At 38.7% G+C, this 18,236-nt stretch overlaps 1 protein-coding gene across 1 annotated transcript in view; it reads left to right on the top strand.

Moving 5' to 3' along the window:
• lrp1bb (low density lipoprotein receptor-related protein 1Bb) overlaps window positions 1-18,236 on the top strand; it is a 488,452-nt gene that overhangs the window by 194,014 nt on the left and 276,202 nt on the right. The window contains exons 22-23 of the mRNA XM_063005338.1: window positions 4,787-4,987; window positions 13,498-13,743. Of these exons, the coding sequence (XP_062861408.1) occupies window positions 4,787-4,987; window positions 13,498-13,743 (447 nt within the window). The remainder of the gene's footprint in view (window positions 1-4,786; window positions 4,988-13,497; window positions 13,744-18,236) is intronic.

Below are 18,236 nucleotides of genomic sequence, written 5' to 3'. Positions count from 1 at the left end.
GTGACGAGGTTTATGTGATGCCGTGTGACTGCTGTATTATGAGCCCAGCCCTGGATTTGAACCCACAAAACTCAGGCACTACTTTTACAGTAGCAAAATGGCTCAAAGCATTAAGCCACACAAGCTTATGTGACAGAATTAAAACAAATAAATTAACCTTTCATCGTATTATTTTTATTTTATTTTATTCTACTCTTTATTGTATTCTACTCTCTTATTTTGTCTAACTGTATTTACTTTGTGCTGGAGCTGCTGTAACACTTGAATTTCCCCTATGGGGATCAATAAAGGAATAAAGTTAAAGTTAAATTCATGTAGTGATTATAATATATCATATATTTGTTTTAGCTTAATCATGCTAGCCCACCATATATGAATCTCAGTGGTGCTATTGGTTGACTGTGAGTTTACAAAGACATGATTCGCTATGTCTATATGAAGGGGGTGAAGGCCAAAGCCATGTGATGGATTGATGCCCTGTTCAGGGTATTCCTGTTCTGTGCCTACTGTTTCCTGGTTTACCCTAAAGTGGTTAATGAAAATAAAATAAAATAAATAAATAAATAAATAAATGAATAAATAAATAAATAAATAAATAAATGTATTTAATTCTTTGTACATATCTGTTAATTCCAACTGAAATGAGAAATGATAAAATGGTTGACTAATTGAAGCTTTTATACATGCAGGAAAGACTAATAAGACTAATCTTTTTTATTCTATTAATATTAATAATCTTTCTATTTCTATTAATATGGTAATAATGCTACTTTTGCAGATTGAGCTTTGTATTAATAAATGTGTCAGCTAGTAGGGATGTGATAGCCCTACTATTTTGCATATGTGAATTGTTTGTAATATACACCTCAATTTTAGATATTTTACATACAATACAGGTGCACACTTGGTGTAATTGTTAAATAAATTATGCAAAAAATACAGAAAAATGAAATAGAAATAAAAACTGTTTTAAAATAGAACTGTTAACTTTTCGTTAAACAAAATTGTTCAAAAAAGGCTAAATAGATGTCCACTTCTCAAACACGAACCTGAAACTGGATCTTCTTTTTTCTTCTCATGCTTGTTTTCCGCACAGTTTACATTTACATTTTAATTTTCTGCATTTAGCAGACGCTCTTATCCAGAGCGACTTACAGAAGTGCTTCCATAGTAAACATTTCATTTCTCTAGTTTAAGTAAACAACAGTCGAAGAACACATCTGCTGAAACCTGTTGGAACCAAAGTTTTTTTTTTTTTTTTTTTGGAAATGGAAAACAACTGTTAGTAAATAAGTACAAGTCAGCTTAAGTGCTTAGTAAAAAGGTGGGTTTTTAATCGTTTTTTTAAAGACAGCAAGAGACTCAGAAGTTCGGATAGACAGAGGAAGTTCGTTCCACCACTTGGGTGCTAGAACAGAGAAGAGCCTGGATGCTTGTCTTCCTTTAGTCCTGGGCGGAGGATCAAGTCGAGCGAGACTGGTGGCTCGGAGGTTGCGCGGTACAGAGCGGGGTTTGATTAGACCTCGATGGTAGCTTGGGGCTGGTCCATTTTTGGCTTTGTAGGCGAGCATCAGTGTTTTAAACTGAATGCGAGCAGCTACAGGAAGTCAGTGAAGAGAACAGCTGTGGGGTGATGTGGCAGTGTTTAGGTTGGTTAAAAACCAGACGGGCAGCTGCATTTTGAATGAGCTGCAGGGGTTTAATAGTGGACATAGGAGCACCTGCCAAGAGGGAGTTGCAGTAGTCCAACCGTGAGATTACAACAGTTTCTCCAGTTGTGCAAATTGCGAACCAGAATAATATCTGTTTAATTTAGCCATGCAGTCAACACAGTAGAATTTTTGCATTTTGTTTTGAATTAATCTTTCACTCAGTCACCTAGAAAACACTGAACGTGAGGCATCAATACAAACTAGACAAGGTGCTAATTGATTGCAGGGCGTCACACTTACCCATTTAATCGGTCACTTATATCCTGTGAGGTGAGAAAAAACCTAAGTACCCAGAGATAGCTTCGACCTCCTCACAGACAGTAACCAGAGTCAAGGTTTGCACCCATTTCCACATGATCCTGGTGTTATGTGGCACCTACGGTATCTGCTGTGCACACATGCCTACATTTTTTTTTCCAATTTATAGTACTAAAAGATGGCTTACATATTTTTTTTTCTGTAACCTCTTAAAATAAAATTAATCATAGTAAGATGGATTAAAGTTTATGATTTATGCCCTAAGTAAAAAACACTACTGGAAAGCACAATAAAAGAACATTACTCATTTAGTGTTTTGTTCTTTCCATCTTTTGATTCCTGGTGTTCTTATGCCGTAAGTTGTGTCTAGACCAATGAAACATGAAAAGATTAATTTTCCTGCAGCTTTGTTTAAGCTCTATAATAGGCTGGAAAACATGTAAGCTTAATTATTATGACAAAGGTCTTTGTCAAGACATGCAGAACTTATTCATCAAGATCACAAACAAATAGCCCGCATTTACATATCCATACAAATAAACTGTGCTTGTACTTTGTGGGCATGATGATAATTTATTTTAAATAGATGTGCACAAATCAACAAGTGCAAAAGACAAAATGTTCTGTTCAGTTTGCACCTGGTTTTCCTGGTGAGGGTTGCGGTGGCAACAGACTGTAAGCCCAGACTTTTCTATCCCCAGCCACAGGTTTCTGCTCCTACTGGGTGATCTCCAAATATCCCTGAGCCAACTGTGGGATATAATCACTCCAGTTAAGCATATATATATGTGGATGTCTTGTACACATACAGTTACACTGATCAGCCATAACATAAACATTACACTGTCCATGTTATCAGCTCTACTTACCATATCGAAGCACTTTGTGTTTCTACTATTACTGACTGTAGTCCATCTGTTTCTCTACATACATTTTTAGCCTGCTTTTACAATGTTATTCAATGGTCAGGACCCCCACAGGACCACTACAGAGCTGGTATTATTTTGATGGTGGATGATTATCAGCATTGCAGTGACACTGACATGGTGGTGGTGTGTTAGTGTGTGTTGTGCTGGTATGAGTGGATCAGACACAGCAGTGCTGCTGGAGTTTTTTTATACCGTGTCCACTCACTGTCCACTCTATTAGACACTCCTACCTAGTTGGTCCACCGTGTAGATGTAAAGTCAGAGACGATCGCTCATCTATTGCTGCTGTTTGAGTTGGTCATCTTCTAGACCTTCATCAGTGGTCACAGGACGCTGCCCACTGGGCACTGTTGGCTGGATGTTTTTGTTTGGTTGACTATTCTCAGTCCAGCAGTGACAGTGAGGTGTTTAAAAACTCCATCAGCATTGCTGTGTCTTATCCACTCATACCAGCACAACACACACTAACACACCCCCACTATGTCAGTGTCACTGCAGTGCTGAGAATGATTCACCACCCAAATAATACCTGCTCTGTAGTGGTCATTTGAGATTCCTGACCAATAAAGAACAGCATGAAAGGGGGCTAACAAGGCATGCAGAGAAACAGATGGACTACAGTCAGTAATTGTAGAAATTCAAAGTGCTTCTTTATGGTAAGTGGAGCTGATAAAATGGACAGTGAGTGTAGAAATAAGGAGGTGGTTTTAATGTTATGAATGATCGGTGTATAATCATTCATATTTTAATACACAATCTAAATAATTAAGTTTAGGTACCAGTTAGGTTGTGTTACATTTATTCATTAAATTATTATCCAGACAGTAAACATTTCTCCCAGGTTTCATTCACACTAGTTATGCTCCATTTCTCCCGCACTAGCCAAGTGACTGCCGGCTCTTCCCAATACCTACACTCAACATGATAAAAGATATACTATATAAAGTGTATAAAAATATATGTAGTCACTTGGCTACTGCGGGAGATTGTGCATAATACTATGAATGATCATAACTGTATGTGTGCAAGTGAAAATACATTATTTGTTAGTAAGACATCCATTTCTTTGGAAGGTTTCTTAAAAGTAAACACACAGAATTGACCAGAAAAACAATAAAAATTTGCCTATAGGGTTTCAAAATCATTTTTTTTTAAATATGAGCTTGATCATACTGTATCTTCCTTTATTTAGTTTTATCAACACACTATCTACAGCCGTTGTGCAAACTGTGCATCAGATTAATGTGTTCCCTGATATTGGTCACCTAGTCATGCAGTCTGCACTCTCAAAATGCCTTTTATATTTGATAAGTAATCAATCACTGCTGAGTCTAAAAAGTACTCTTCACTTTTATCTAACCGTCAAATATTGAAAACAAACATAAATATTAAATTTATGTTAAAATTAAAATTAAATAATTTTATTATTATTATTATTTGTTGTTTTGTTGTTGTTGTTATTATTATTATTATTTATATTATTATTATTATTATTATTATTATTATTATTATTTTTATTATTATTATTTGTTGTTATTATTATTATTATTATTTCTATTATTATTATTGTTGTTGTTTTTTATTATTGTTATTATTATTATTATATTGCTGTATATTTATTTTTAATTTGTTGGAAAAATTCAGGATAAAAACATGTAATTATGGATAAAAATTACTGTTAATTGTAATTTTTTTTTTTGTTAATTTAAAATATAAAATACTCTGTTCCATCAAATTTGCATTGCTTGTAAGGATAAAAGAAGATTCTAAAATCAGTTCAATTGAGCCTGCCCTGTTTATTTAAATCAGTTGTGGTTGTTCATATTTCATTTGCATTGAAATATCAGTGTGTTTACCTGGGAGTTTAACCAGCTGTTTCATCTCCAGGAAAGTGCATCAGTAAGAACTGGGTTTGTGATGGTGACAACGACTGTGAGGATCGCTCAGACGAGGAGTCATGCACGCCGTCTCTGTGTAGTCCTCCGACGCATCCCTGTGCGAATGACACATCCATCTGCCTGCACCCTCATCAGATCTGCGATGGGAGGAATGACTGTGCTGATCAATCTGACGAAGGCCCTTTTTGTGGTGAGTGCTGTTTTTGAAGCTTGGTATTGGGTGTGTTTTGAGGTTTTCTTGAAGGTAATGCACTTAAGCTCATGGGACTATTAAGGTTGAAGACAGTGTCACCCATGCTCAAGCAGCTTCTAATTCATGGCAGACATTTATTTAATGGTTCTTAGATTACATCTCACCATCTGGCAGAATGTCCTTTTAGCGTATGGAGACAGATAGGGTTTTCTTTCTGATGTTAGAAGGTAAAAACTGTTCCATGTATAACACCAAATCAAAAAAGTTGGGACAGTATGGAAAATGAAAAATAATGAATAATAATATTAATAATAAAAAATTTTACATTTAATTTGACTTTTATTTCATTGCAGACACAATGAACTCAAGATATTTTATGCTTTGTCTGGTCAACTTCATTTCATTTGTTAATATACATCCAGAGCGGCATGGTACATCCAGGGTAGCATTGTCGCCTCACAGCAAGTAGGTCCTGGGTTCGATTCACAGGTGAAGCGGGCTGGGTTGTTTCTGTTTGAAGTTTGCATGGTCTCCTCGTGTCTGTGTGGGTTTCCTCCTGGAGCTCCGGTTTCCTTCCACAGTCCAAACACATGCAAGCGAGGTTATTTGATAGAATGTTAATTTACACTAGAAGTAGTAATACATAATTAATTACTACTTGGAAAATGTATATATGCTTAGAGTATGATTGCCAGTAGTCATATTCCAATATTTTAAGAACAGTGATACAGTAGAATGTTACTAGATGTGTACATGGTGTATGTGATAAGAAGTGTGTCACTTGCATTGTATGACGTCCAAAACCCAGTTCTAGCTGATTTAGACCAGTTCCTGTGTTAATACATACAAGGTCACCAACGAGTATAAAAGGATGGTTATTTTTTCCTGTGTTATTGCATTCACAGAGCCTCTGTGTGAGACTCTGTCAGTGTGATCCTTCCTTGCAGACAAGACTAAAACACTTTTCTACTCACAATCCAGTCTCTGGGCTATTTTATTAAAGGTTATAAAACGGATAGTTCCGGTCCTAAAATCTGATTAGCTGAGCTGCGTTCGAAGCCGTTGTAAAATCCCCGATAAACGCACACCTATGACCACCTCACATCATTCCATATTAATACGCCACTGAAAAGAAAAAGTGAATGTTATGTTCGCCCTCATGTGCCTAGCAACACTGTTAACGAACTACCTGGGGTCGCGGAAGAATGCTTTTTGTAAGTGTTTTTGTAAATAAAAACATTTATAAATTGAACATTGTTGTATTTTATAATAATTTATGTTGACCGCAATAAGCAATAAGCCACTCGAGACCGTGCATTACTGCTATGATTTTATCACGGGGAAAGACGTTCCCCATGATAAAATCGTAGTAACGCACAGTCTCTCATGGCTTATTGCTTTATTTTGCCACCACACACCCTAGGTATGAGTGTGTGGGTGAATGTAAGTGAGTGTGTTTGCCCTGCGATGGACTGGCGATTTGTCCAGGGTGTTTTCGTTCGCTCAGTGAATCTGACCCACCGTGACCCTGAGTAAGATAAAGCAGTGGTAAAACAGACAAAGAATGAATGGATGAATATATGTCCATTCCTACAATTCAGGCCTGCAACACATAAAAAAAAAGTGAGACAGTAAAGCATTAACTACACCCCCAAATCAGAAAAAGTTGGGACAGTATGGAAAATGCTAATAAAATAAAAATGCAGTGTTCCTTACATTTACTTGGCCTGCAACACGTTCCAAAAAAGTTGGGACAGGGCAATTTAGGGCTAGTAATGAGGTAAAAAAACTAAATAATGATGTGATTCCAAACTGGTGATGTCAACAGGTGATTGTAATCATGGTTTGGTACAAAAGCAGCATTCAAAAAAGGCTGAGTCTTTGATGAGCAAAGATGATCAGAGGATCTCCAGTTTGTCAACAAATGTGTGAGAAAATTATTGAAATGTTTAAAAACAATGTACCTCAAAGAAAGATTGGAAGGGATTTGCATATTTCTCCCTCTACAGTGCATAATATCATTAAACCATTCAAGGAATCGGGGAAGAATTTCAGTGCATAAAGGCCAAGGGCGCAAACTTAAGCTGAACACCCAGGATCTTCGATCCCTCAGACGGCACTGCATCAAGAACCACCACTCAACAATAGCTGATATAACCACATGGGTGAGGGATTACTTTGGCAAACCTTTGTCAACCACTACAATACAGAGTTACATGCACAAACTTTACTGTGCAAAAAAGAAGCCTTATGTTAACCATGTCCAGAAGCGGCGTCGACTTCTCTGGGCTCGGAGGCATCTAGGATGGACCATCACACAGTGGAAACGTGTATTGTGGTCAGATGAATCAGCATTCCAGGTCTTTTTTTTTTTTTAAATGGACACAGAAAAGGATTTTCTCATTTGGGGTTGCACTTTGTAATGTCGCAGTTCCTTCTCACAACACTTAAAATATGCTTTGACACTAAGGATACCAAGTGATAAGTGTTTCAGGTGTTATTTTGTCCCATTCTGACAGCAAACACGTCATAAGGTGTGCAACAGTACAGGGTTGTCATTGACACATTTTCCATTTCAAAATTGTCCACACATTCTCTGTTGGGGGCAGGTCAGGACTGCAGGTTTGATAGAACTGTATGAATTACACAGCATTGTCCTTAATACAAAATGTCTCAGTTTCCTTTTAAATCCTGTAAACTGTACTGATCCTCTGTTAGGTCCCAGTGAGTAAAAGGCTCAGGTTACATTATTTGATTGCACATTGATGTTTCTTTCAGATAGTATCTGACATTGCAACAATAATGAATACCAGTAAGAAAACGCAGTGTGCTCAGTGACAAGATTGATACACCCTGGAGCAAATCAATGTGTATTGTGTTTACCGCCTCATGGTTGAACAGACCCCGAAGATACTCTATTTAAGGCAGCACACAATATCCAGGAGTGTTCCCTCGGTTCATGTATTAAATTCTATCCTTGAGCTGGTGTAACGAACACTAGCACATGTTCAAAATTGGTACAATATAATGACAGCCCGCCTGAAATAGCCTACGATGATGGGTTTGCTTCAGTAGCCATCACTGCGAAAATAATCTCAAGAGAATGGCCGACGTGTTATCCTTTAGACTGTGACAAGGCTGACATTTTTGTACATTTAGGCATGTTACCAAGCGAAGCCCGTGGGAGCCAACTGGCCCTGCGCAGGAAGAAGACTCATCGGGCAGCATGAAAGGACCCACTAACGCTCAGGCTCCTCATTGCCTATTAGATCATACAGTGGCACCTTGAGGGGCTGATTGATTTGAGCCAGCACAGCAAGCCTGTCCCTCGTGTACCCTCGGGGAAGAGACGGCTTTGCTTCTCCGTGGGTTTCAGGATCCCCCGAGGAGAAAATTAAATTATTGTCAGTGCAGTGGGGATCTTCTTAATCACTAAAAGAACAGTGTCCTTGAAACAATGTCATTTTATCCATATTAAAACCGAGTTCTGCTTGGTTTACAAGAGTTCAGGAGGAAAAAGAAACTGTAGAAAGATAGACAGAGAGTCTGAGTTTAACATTTTATCTGGCTTTAAGGTCTACAAGTAATAAAAACATCCTCATCGTAGGCGTAGTTCTTTTTTTTTTCCATACATGTACTGCACAAAGCCAGTTACTTTAATGCAATCTTGCAGCTACTTCACTTCTTAATAGTGTCTGAATTAGCATAATGTTCTTTTTTTCCAGACTTTGCTAGAAATATTGATTAGCCAAGCCTAATTAGGGTGTGAAGATTTATTTTCTTTCCTGAGAAAAACACCATCTTGCAGCTGTGTTTTTCTACCTCCTACATTATCAAATTCTACCTCATTTCAGCTCTTTGCTTGGGGGATTGATATACCACCCAACCATTGGCAAACTACATTGTGGCGACCGGCCGGCTCGCCATTATAATAGACAGACGGGGGGCATTTCCCCTGCGTGCTTCACTGGCCGTGGGAGTCTGGCATCCCAGAATCCAGTATGGCCAGAACCAATCCCTTTGTGGAGAATAAAGAGTGGGTTTTGCGGTTAGGCTGGCATTTCTACTTGTATGTTCATAATTATTATGTGTTGTGTTTGTAATATACAGTTTTCAAGATATACTTTGCGTTTAATGTGTGAACCCGTTCTGTGCTAGATAGATATAGCGGGGGTGGTCTGTTCTAGCCTCTTTTTCGTGCTCTGTAAGTGGTTCAGAAGCGACTGAGTTTAAAGAGAGCATAAATGTCTCGTTCTTCCTCGCCGTCACCACAATATTAATATGTAGTAACTGCTATACTACAAGCTACATTGTAAGAGTAACAACACAGACTATACTGTACTGCTTTATTATTATTATTATTATTATTATTATTATTATTATTAGTTATTATTGTTATTGTTAATTATTATTATTACTACTATTATTATTATTATTGTTATTATTATTATTATTATTATTATTGTTATTATTATTATTATTATTTTTATTATTGTTATTATCACTACTATTATTATTATTATTACTATTATTATTATTATTATGATATTATTATTACGATTATTTTTATTATTGTTATTATCACTACTATTATTATTATTATTACTATTATTATTATTATTATGATTGTTATTATTATTACGATTATTTTTATTATTGTTATTATCACTACTATTATTATTATTATTACTATTATTATTATTATTATGATTGTTATTATTATTACGATTATTTTTATTATTGTTATTATCACTACTACTATTATTATTATTACGATATTATTATTATTACTATTACTATTACTATTACTATTGTTATTGTTATTCTTATTGTTATTATTATTATTCCTAATGGTCTGAGAGCTCTGAATGATTTTGGCACATTAAAGAAGAGGGTTAAGAACCCCCCCTCCCTCCCCCCGATTTTAATTAACATTTTATTCCTCATAACAAGTGCACCTGCCCTTTTAAATTGGTTCTATTATTTGCTGTTTTATCTTAAATGTTATTTTGTTGTTGTCATTTGTAAAGCTCGTTATGAAACGATTATAATGATTATGTTATTATTATTATTATATACAATAATTAGTATTATTGTAAATTCAGATGTCAGTGTTTGAGTTACATGTTAAAATTGCATTAATTGGCCGCTCAGGTGGCGCAGCGGTAAAACACGCTAGTCAGTTCGAAACTGAGCTCTGCCATCTGGCTGGATTGGGCGGCTACATGAACAACGATTGGCTATTGTTCATACAGGGAGGGGAGCCGGATAGGGACGTAACTGATAACATAACTGATTCAATTACAACCTCTGCTGGCTGGTTGATGCCGCCTGCACAGAGTCGATGCATTGATCAGGGTGTGGCTCTCCGTGCACAAAGTTGATCCACATATGAACTCGCCTCGTGCAGGTGAAAAGATACAGTCGGTTATTGCGCACACACAGTCTCACTCTCCTCAAACAGAAGTGGAGATCAGCATCAGTAGAGAGGAAGCGTAATGCAATCGGGTAATTGGATACGACTAGACTGAGAGGAAAATTGGGAAAAATTCAAAAAAATAAAGGAATAGGAATAAATATGTTGAAGTTGGTTCCAAGAAGGCCTGGCTCACAATCAATGTTCTATTACATCCCAAAGGTGTTTAGTGGCATTGAAGTCAGGGATGCAGGCCATTGGAGTTTTTTTTTTTTACTCCAAGCTTGCCCTGCACGTGCTGCAGGTTTCCATTGCCAGAGGAAACAAATCAGCACCAGAACATCACCAAACTTAACTGTAGGCAGGGTGTTCTTTTCAGAGTATGTTTCATTCATTCTCCTTCAGACATTGTTCCAGTTTTGTTTCATTGCTCCACAGAAGAGAATCCCAGAACTTCTGTGGCTTATTTATATGGTTGTGAGCATACTGGGTCATATTGATGTTGCTTTTAGGTCAATAGAGGTGTACATCTTTAAGTCAGGGCATGAAGAACTTCAGTGTTTAGTATGCACCTTACTGTTCAAACTGAAACTTCAGTGTCTGCTGCCACCAAATCTTGCTGCAAGTCTTTTTACAGTTACTTGAGATTATTTGATCACATGCCTCATTAGGAATCTGGTAGCAGCTGGTGATGCTTCCTCTTTTTGTCACATCCAGGTAGTGTAGCTAGTGTTACTTTTACTTTGTACTTGAGAACTATGCTTACAACTGAATGCCTTGAGATATTTTCTTACAGCCCCCTCCTGGTTTGTGCAAGGCAGTTATCTCTTAATTTTTTGGACAACTCTGTTTCTGATTTTCTAACATGCAAGCAGACATCATAGCAAACAAACCCCTATATAGACCCACTATTGGATCTGTTTTATCTAAGCACACCTGATAAAACTACTGAGACAAAAAATGATTTGCAAATGTGTGCTATTATGAGGGATTATATTCAGGAGGTTGAGACAGCAGTTGTTATCTAATGTGACATTTTGTGTTGAATTTGGAGAAACCACTTGTTATATTAGTTGTGTTGAACTACTTAAATGGTTCTTGTTTGATTGGTTTATTGCAAACATCTGAATATATACACCAACCAGGCATAACATTATGACCACTGACAGGTGAAGTGAATAACTCTTATCTCTTCATCACGGCACCTGTTAGTGGGTGGGATATATTAGGCAGGATTTGAGGGAGTTTAACAAAGGCCAAATTGAGATGGCTAGACGGCTGGGTCAGAGCATCTCCAAAACTGCAGCTCTTGTGGGGTGTTCCCGGTCTGCAGTGGTCAGTATCTATCAGAAGTGGTCCAAGGAAATAGCATTGTAAACTGGCGACAGGGTCATGAGCGGCGGCTAAGGCGCGTTGATGTACGTGGGGAGCAAAGGCTGGCTTGTGTGGTCCGATCCAACAGACGAGCTACTGTAGCTCAAATTGCTGAAGAAGTTAATGCTGCTTCTAGTGCATTGCAGTTTGTTGTGTATGGGGCTTCATAGCCGCAGACCAGTCATGGTGCCCATGCTGACCCCTGTCTATTGCCAAAAGCGCCAGCAATGGGCACGTGAGCATCGGAACTGGACCACAGAGCAATGGAAGAAGGTGGCCTGGTCTGATGAATCACGTTTTCTTTTACATCACGTAAATGGCCGGGTGCGTGTGCGTTGCTTAGCTGGGAAACACATGGCACCAGGATGCACTATGGGAAGCAGGCAAGCCGGCAGAGGCCGTGTGATGCTTTGGGCAATGTTCTGCTGGGAAACCTTGGGTCCTGCCATCCATGTGGATGTTACTTTGACACGTACCACCTACCTCAGCATTGTTGCAGACCGTGTATACACTTTCATGGAAATGGTATTCCCTCATGGCTGTGGCCTCTTTCAGCAGCATAATGCACCTGGCCACAAAGCAAAAAGGGTTCAGGAATGGTTTGAGGAGCACAACAACGAGTTTGAGGTGTTGACTTGGCCTCCAAATTCCCCAGATTCCCTCTCAATCCAATCGAGCATCTGTGGGATGTGCTGGATGAACAAGTCCGATCCATGGAGGCCCCACCTCACAACTTACAGGAGTTAAAGGACCTGCTGCTAACATCTTGGGCACAGATACCACAGCACACCTTCAGGGGTCTAGTGGAGTCCATGCCTTGACGGGTCAGGGCTGTTTTGGCAGCAAAACAGGGACCAACACAATAATAATGTTATGCCTGATCAGTGCACTTTGTACATTTTGCTATTTAACCTAATTAACAATGGGGGTTGAATTAATGTAATTACAACTGTAGTTACTAGTTAATGTCTCTGTTAAACTAACACTTCTCTCCCTGGATGACTGGGAGACTGATAAAGCAGTTATAGTCTAGTGGTTAAGGTACTGGCTGGTTAAGAGTGTCTGCTATGTAAATTTGGACTAATGATCAGATCACCATTTCCAAGTTGCTAGTGATGGGCCCTGAGCAAGACCATTGACCTTCAAGTGCTCAGATTTGTAAGTCGCTTTGGACAGAAGCATTTAAATGCTGTAAATGTAAGCAGCTTCACCCTTTGAAGGAATTGAGGCCATCTGCTACAGGCCTGTCTGGTCTGCAGGGGCTGTTCATGGAACATACTGATCCTTTGAGGCATGCACCAAATGCAAAATTCATATATAACAAAAAAAGGATCACATAATACAAAGAACTACACTTTGATTCTAACCTTATAAAAATATCCCTACTAATTGCAAAAATACAATTAAAATGCAAAGATCATCTGCCCATTTTTGCTTCTCACTGATTTTGTACCAGATCATGAATACAATCACCTTTTGACATTACCTGTTTGAAATCACATCATTATTGAGTTTATTGTACATCATTACTAGCTTTAAATTATCCATGTCCGAACATTTTTGAAATATGTTTCAGGTCTGAAATGCAAGAATGGATGTATATTAACAAATTAAATGAAGTTGACCAGACAAAACAATGAAACTGAACTGCTAAGCTTTGGTTAGAACCCTCTTTTAATCATGTTGATATTATAATCTTTCCTCTCTGTTTACTTAGACAAATGCTTACAGACAAACGGAGGCTGCAGTCACCAGTGTAATGTGGCTCCCAGTACTGGAGTGGTCTGTTCCTGCCCAGCTGGCCTTCACCTGGCGTCAGACAATAAAAGCTGTGAAGTGCTGGACTACTGCACCCGACACCTGAGGTGCAGTCAGATATGTGAGCAGTTTAAGACCACAGTCAAGTGCTCGTGTCACCCCGGCTGGAGGCTGGCACCAGATGGAGAAAGCTGCCACAGCACCGGTAAGCACATGATCTTTATTGCATAGAAATTAGTAAACTAAATGTAGCATGATTTTCTTTGTAGAAGACACACTTTGGAGTTAATTCACTTAACCCTCCTATTACCTTCAAATTTACTAACACCTTTTATCTTTGGGGTCAATTTGACCCCAGCAATTTAAACCACCAGAAAATGATTATAACTAAAAAATTTTACCCAAGTTTATGTCACATACTTGTTTGTTGACCACTTAAATAGCCTTTCAAAAAAAAACATCCCCAACACCCCCCACCCCCCTTATACATCCAGAATACCTGTTTACGCGAATATGGAGAAATATGCAGATCACCATAAAATCTCATTGATTGACCTAAAATTGGTAGAGATCTTTTTGGTGTTTTAATAGTTTTAAATCATTTATAAGTATTAAATATTTTTGTTATCTATAACATTTGGAATGAAAAACTATTTTTGTTATCAAGAATAGTAACATGTATTATGTTTGAGGTCAATTTGACACATACAATTTCAAAAATTTAGAAGGATTTTATTTATAAAACAGATCATCATCTTCAGCATGTATTGTGTAGACATGTATTGTGTAGACATTCATCCACAGTCACATGGGGGCCTGGATTGTAAAGAAAGGGTAATCGCTGAACCCACTTGTCCCATACATCCCATATTGCTGCAGGTTTGTCACGCTCTCATCAGCCCTGCCTTGTTTCTCTTTCATCAAACATATGACACGGGAGAAAACATGGAATGTGTTTAGAGACATGGTGGCTGGAAATATTGCCCTTCCAGTGCCAGCAGCCCAAAGGCTTGATGTTACTTTGCCTTTTGACTTGTACACTCCTGCCAAAATGAGCAACCCAATGTAGGCTTGCATGTGGGTCACATCCAAGTCTTTCCAACTGTCCCCATACACGTGCCCTCTAAATTTGTCATCTCAAGTATATCCTTTTCAATTGATGGTGTCATGAAGAGCCCAAATGCAGATTTTTTTTGTCTTGGACATGGATGACAGTGTATCTGGTGGGGCCTGGAACCATTTTGATGACATTAGGAGCACTAAGTCTACACTGTTGTTCAAGTGGGGAGACAGACCATAATAACTTTTCATTTTTGGAAGGTAGTGTGTTTGCTGGTGGTTGAGAGACAAAAGAATGGTAAACACTGACGGTCCCATTCTCATCAGAGCAGGATGCCTCATAATCAGGGTCCTCCTCAACATCATCCTCTGTCTCTATTCACGGGAACCATATTTTTCTGTCCCCACAGCATGGGAAATATCAAAAACCTCGCGAAGATGATGTTTTCCCCTCCCCCATGTTGTGTGAACTATCAGTGGTTCACGCACTACTACAGTTATGGTTATGTTAGGTTAGGGCCTTAAAGTTTTTTAAAGATTATAAAATTGCATGTCATAGTGACCTCAATATCATCCTAAACAACCAAAACAAATGTGTGTAAAATGTTGATATTTCTTTTATGTTTTATACAGCTAAAACAACCTGGGGTCAAATTGACCCCAAAGAACACCGATGCGTACAACATGTGTACAGGACATTGAAAACATATTATCATGTTAATTTTATGTTTACCCAGTTGTCCCCATTAAATTAGGAAAAGTCATTAAATATGAAGCAAAAAAAAATGATGTCAATTATTTATTTGAAGACGTTAAACATTGAATGGGGTTACCCCAAAGGTAATGGGAGGGTTAATTATCTTTATTATATTTAGCGTAGTCAATTTGTCTTCCGCTGCTAGAGACACCAGTTGTGTCCGAGGAGGGTGTTTTTGCCTGCCTCACGCTCCCTCTGACGCATGCGCAGTCCACCAACCCCTTCTTATTCTCCCACACTTTCAGTGAATTCACCTGTGAGGCCAGTATTCGCATGCAGAGAGCCACGCACTGATCTCAGTGCTCCTCCACTTTCTGTACAGGCGTCTCGGGCTACTAGTCAGGGTCGAAAATCCCACCCTCTTTCAGTCCGGTCTTTTCTCACCCGGCAGACTTGAATGACCAGTTTTGTCTGCTGCAGGCATTGCCAATTATGCTCGCTAGTGGGCACCCAGCCGACCGGTAGCAGAGCTGAGGTTCGAACTCGGGGAGTTCAGAATCTCAGCGCTGGTGTGCTAGCGGATTATTCCTTTAAGCTTTTAGATGGCATCATATAGGAAACCCTTATGCTACTGTGATAAATATAGCCACATGGGCTTGGGAGTACTTCAGAAAACCATTGTCATTTAACACATTATGCCGTTATGTCAAGAAATTTCAAACTGTAATTCTTATAAAGAATTCTGAAGTGCCCCAGAGTTTTCTGGACAAAAGCTCATCTTAAATGGTCTGTGTGCTGTGGTCAGGTGAGTCCACGGAGTCGTAGCCTAGCAGTTAAGGTACTGGACTAGTAATCAAAAGGTCACTGGTTTAAGTCCCACCAACACTGCCAGGTTGCTGAGCAAGGCCGTTAACCCTCAATTGCTCAGACTGTATACTGTCACATTACTGTAGGTCACTTTGGATAAAGGTGTCTGCTAAATGCCACAAATGTAAAATGTAAATGAAAAGGACCATCCAGACTGTTATCAGTAAAAGGTACAAAAGCCAATGTCTATTATCGAATGACCCTTGAGCTTTCAGATGCCGTGGCATGAGAAACCCTTATGCTACTGTGATAAATATAGCCATATGGGCTTAGAAGTACTTTAGAAAACCATTGTCATTTAACACATTCCGCCAGTACAAATGCAAATGCAATCTGAAACTCACAAAGAGAAAGCCATACATCAATTCTTTTCAGAGGTCCCAGAGTTCTCTGGACTCAAGCTCATCTCAAATGATCCGTGTGCTGTGGTCAGATGAATTCACAGAGTTATAGCCTAGCGGTTAAAGTACTGGACTAGTAATCAAAAGGTTGCTGGTTCAAGCCCCACCAACACTGCCAGGTTGCTGCTGTTGGGCCTTTGAGCAAGGCCGTTAACCCTCAATTGCTCAGACTGTATACTGTCACAGTACTGTAAGTTGCTTTGGATAAAGGCGTCTGCTTAATGCCTGTGGCATGAGAAACCCCCTTATACTGCTGTGATAAATATAGCCATTTGGGCTTGGAAGTACTTCAGAAAACCATTGTCATTTAACACATTATGCCAGTACATTAAGAAATTCAAACTGGAACTCTTATAAAGAAAAAGCCATACATCAGTTCTATTCGGAAGTGCCCCAGAGTTCTCTAGACTTGAGCTCATCTCAAATAGTTTGTGTGCTATGGTCAAATGAGTCCACGGTTCAGCTTGTTTTCAGAAACAATGGATGTCGAGTTATTGCCAGAGATGAAAAGTCAAGTCATAGCCTAACGGTTAAGGTACTAGAATAGTAATCACAACGTTGCTAGTTCGAGCCCCAACACTGCCAGGTTGCTGCTGTTGGGCCTTTGAGCAAGACCCTTAACCCTCAAACCCTCAAAACTGTATACTGTCACACTTTGGATAAAGCCATCTGCTAAATGCTGCAATTGTAAAATTTAAATGAAAAAGACCATCCAGACTGTTATCAGTAACATGGATTGGGGTGCATTAGTGCCCATATCTTGGGTGACTTGATGCGATAAGGGATTTTAGAGAGCTACATGCTTTCATCAAGGTGATGTTTACAAACAGGATCTGTAAAGTATTGCGACACCTCTTCTAATTATTGAATTTATGTGTTTCAGCCACAACAATTGCTAATAGGTGTAATACATTAATTATATAAAGGAAATTATATGCATCTGACTTTGCATCAACAGTTCCAGCATGACTGTGACCCTGTGCACAAAGCAAGGTTTATAAAGACATGAGGAACAGCTTTTTTCAGATAAACTCCAGCCTGCCCAGATCTCTGAACTCAACATCTATTGAGGCTTTCTGAACCAACATCAGTGCCCAGTGAAACAAATGCTCATTTGACTGAATGGGCACAAATTCCCACAGATACACACAAGTCTTTTGAGAAGCCTCATCGGAAAAGCGGCTGTTGTTTTTAAGCTCAAAAGATCACACAAAGGTCACTCTATTTTTATACCATTTGTTTTTGAAATGGTAAGTCCAACAGGCTCATGGTCAGGTTTCCAAATAACTTTAGCCGTATAATGTAAAAATGAATACCTAAGTAAAATTTTACTTAATATTCTCATTTGCTTTTGCAGCTGTTAATGAATTCATAGCAGGGTTACGGGCATTTTGAGCTTTATGTGGTGTATGTGCTCAGTGCACAAAGCAATAAAAGGAGCAATAATCCAATGACAGCAGGATACACAATCTAGAGATTTCCAGTGAGAGCTAATGTCTTTACAGCAGCATGCCTGCCAAAGGCTTTTAAATTGTCTCGGGCAATCAAAAATGGGTCATTAGTCGGAGGACGACAGTTAGCATCTGTGTGATGTGCTGGGGGTCGAGCCCTAAAAAAAAGCATATGCACAGCGTAACCGACTTTTTATCTCCTAAAACTGCAACATTAATTGGT

This window comes from Trichomycterus rosablanca, chromosome 12, assembly GCF_030014385.1.
Source record: "Trichomycterus rosablanca isolate fTriRos1 chromosome 12, fTriRos1.hap1, whole genome shotgun sequence".
Classification (NCBI taxonomy): domain Eukaryota; kingdom Metazoa; phylum Chordata; class Actinopteri; order Siluriformes; family Trichomycteridae; genus Trichomycterus; species Trichomycterus rosablanca.
The sequence above is the reverse complement of the archived record's forward strand: the minus strand, read 5'-3'. Positions and strand labels throughout refer to the sequence as shown.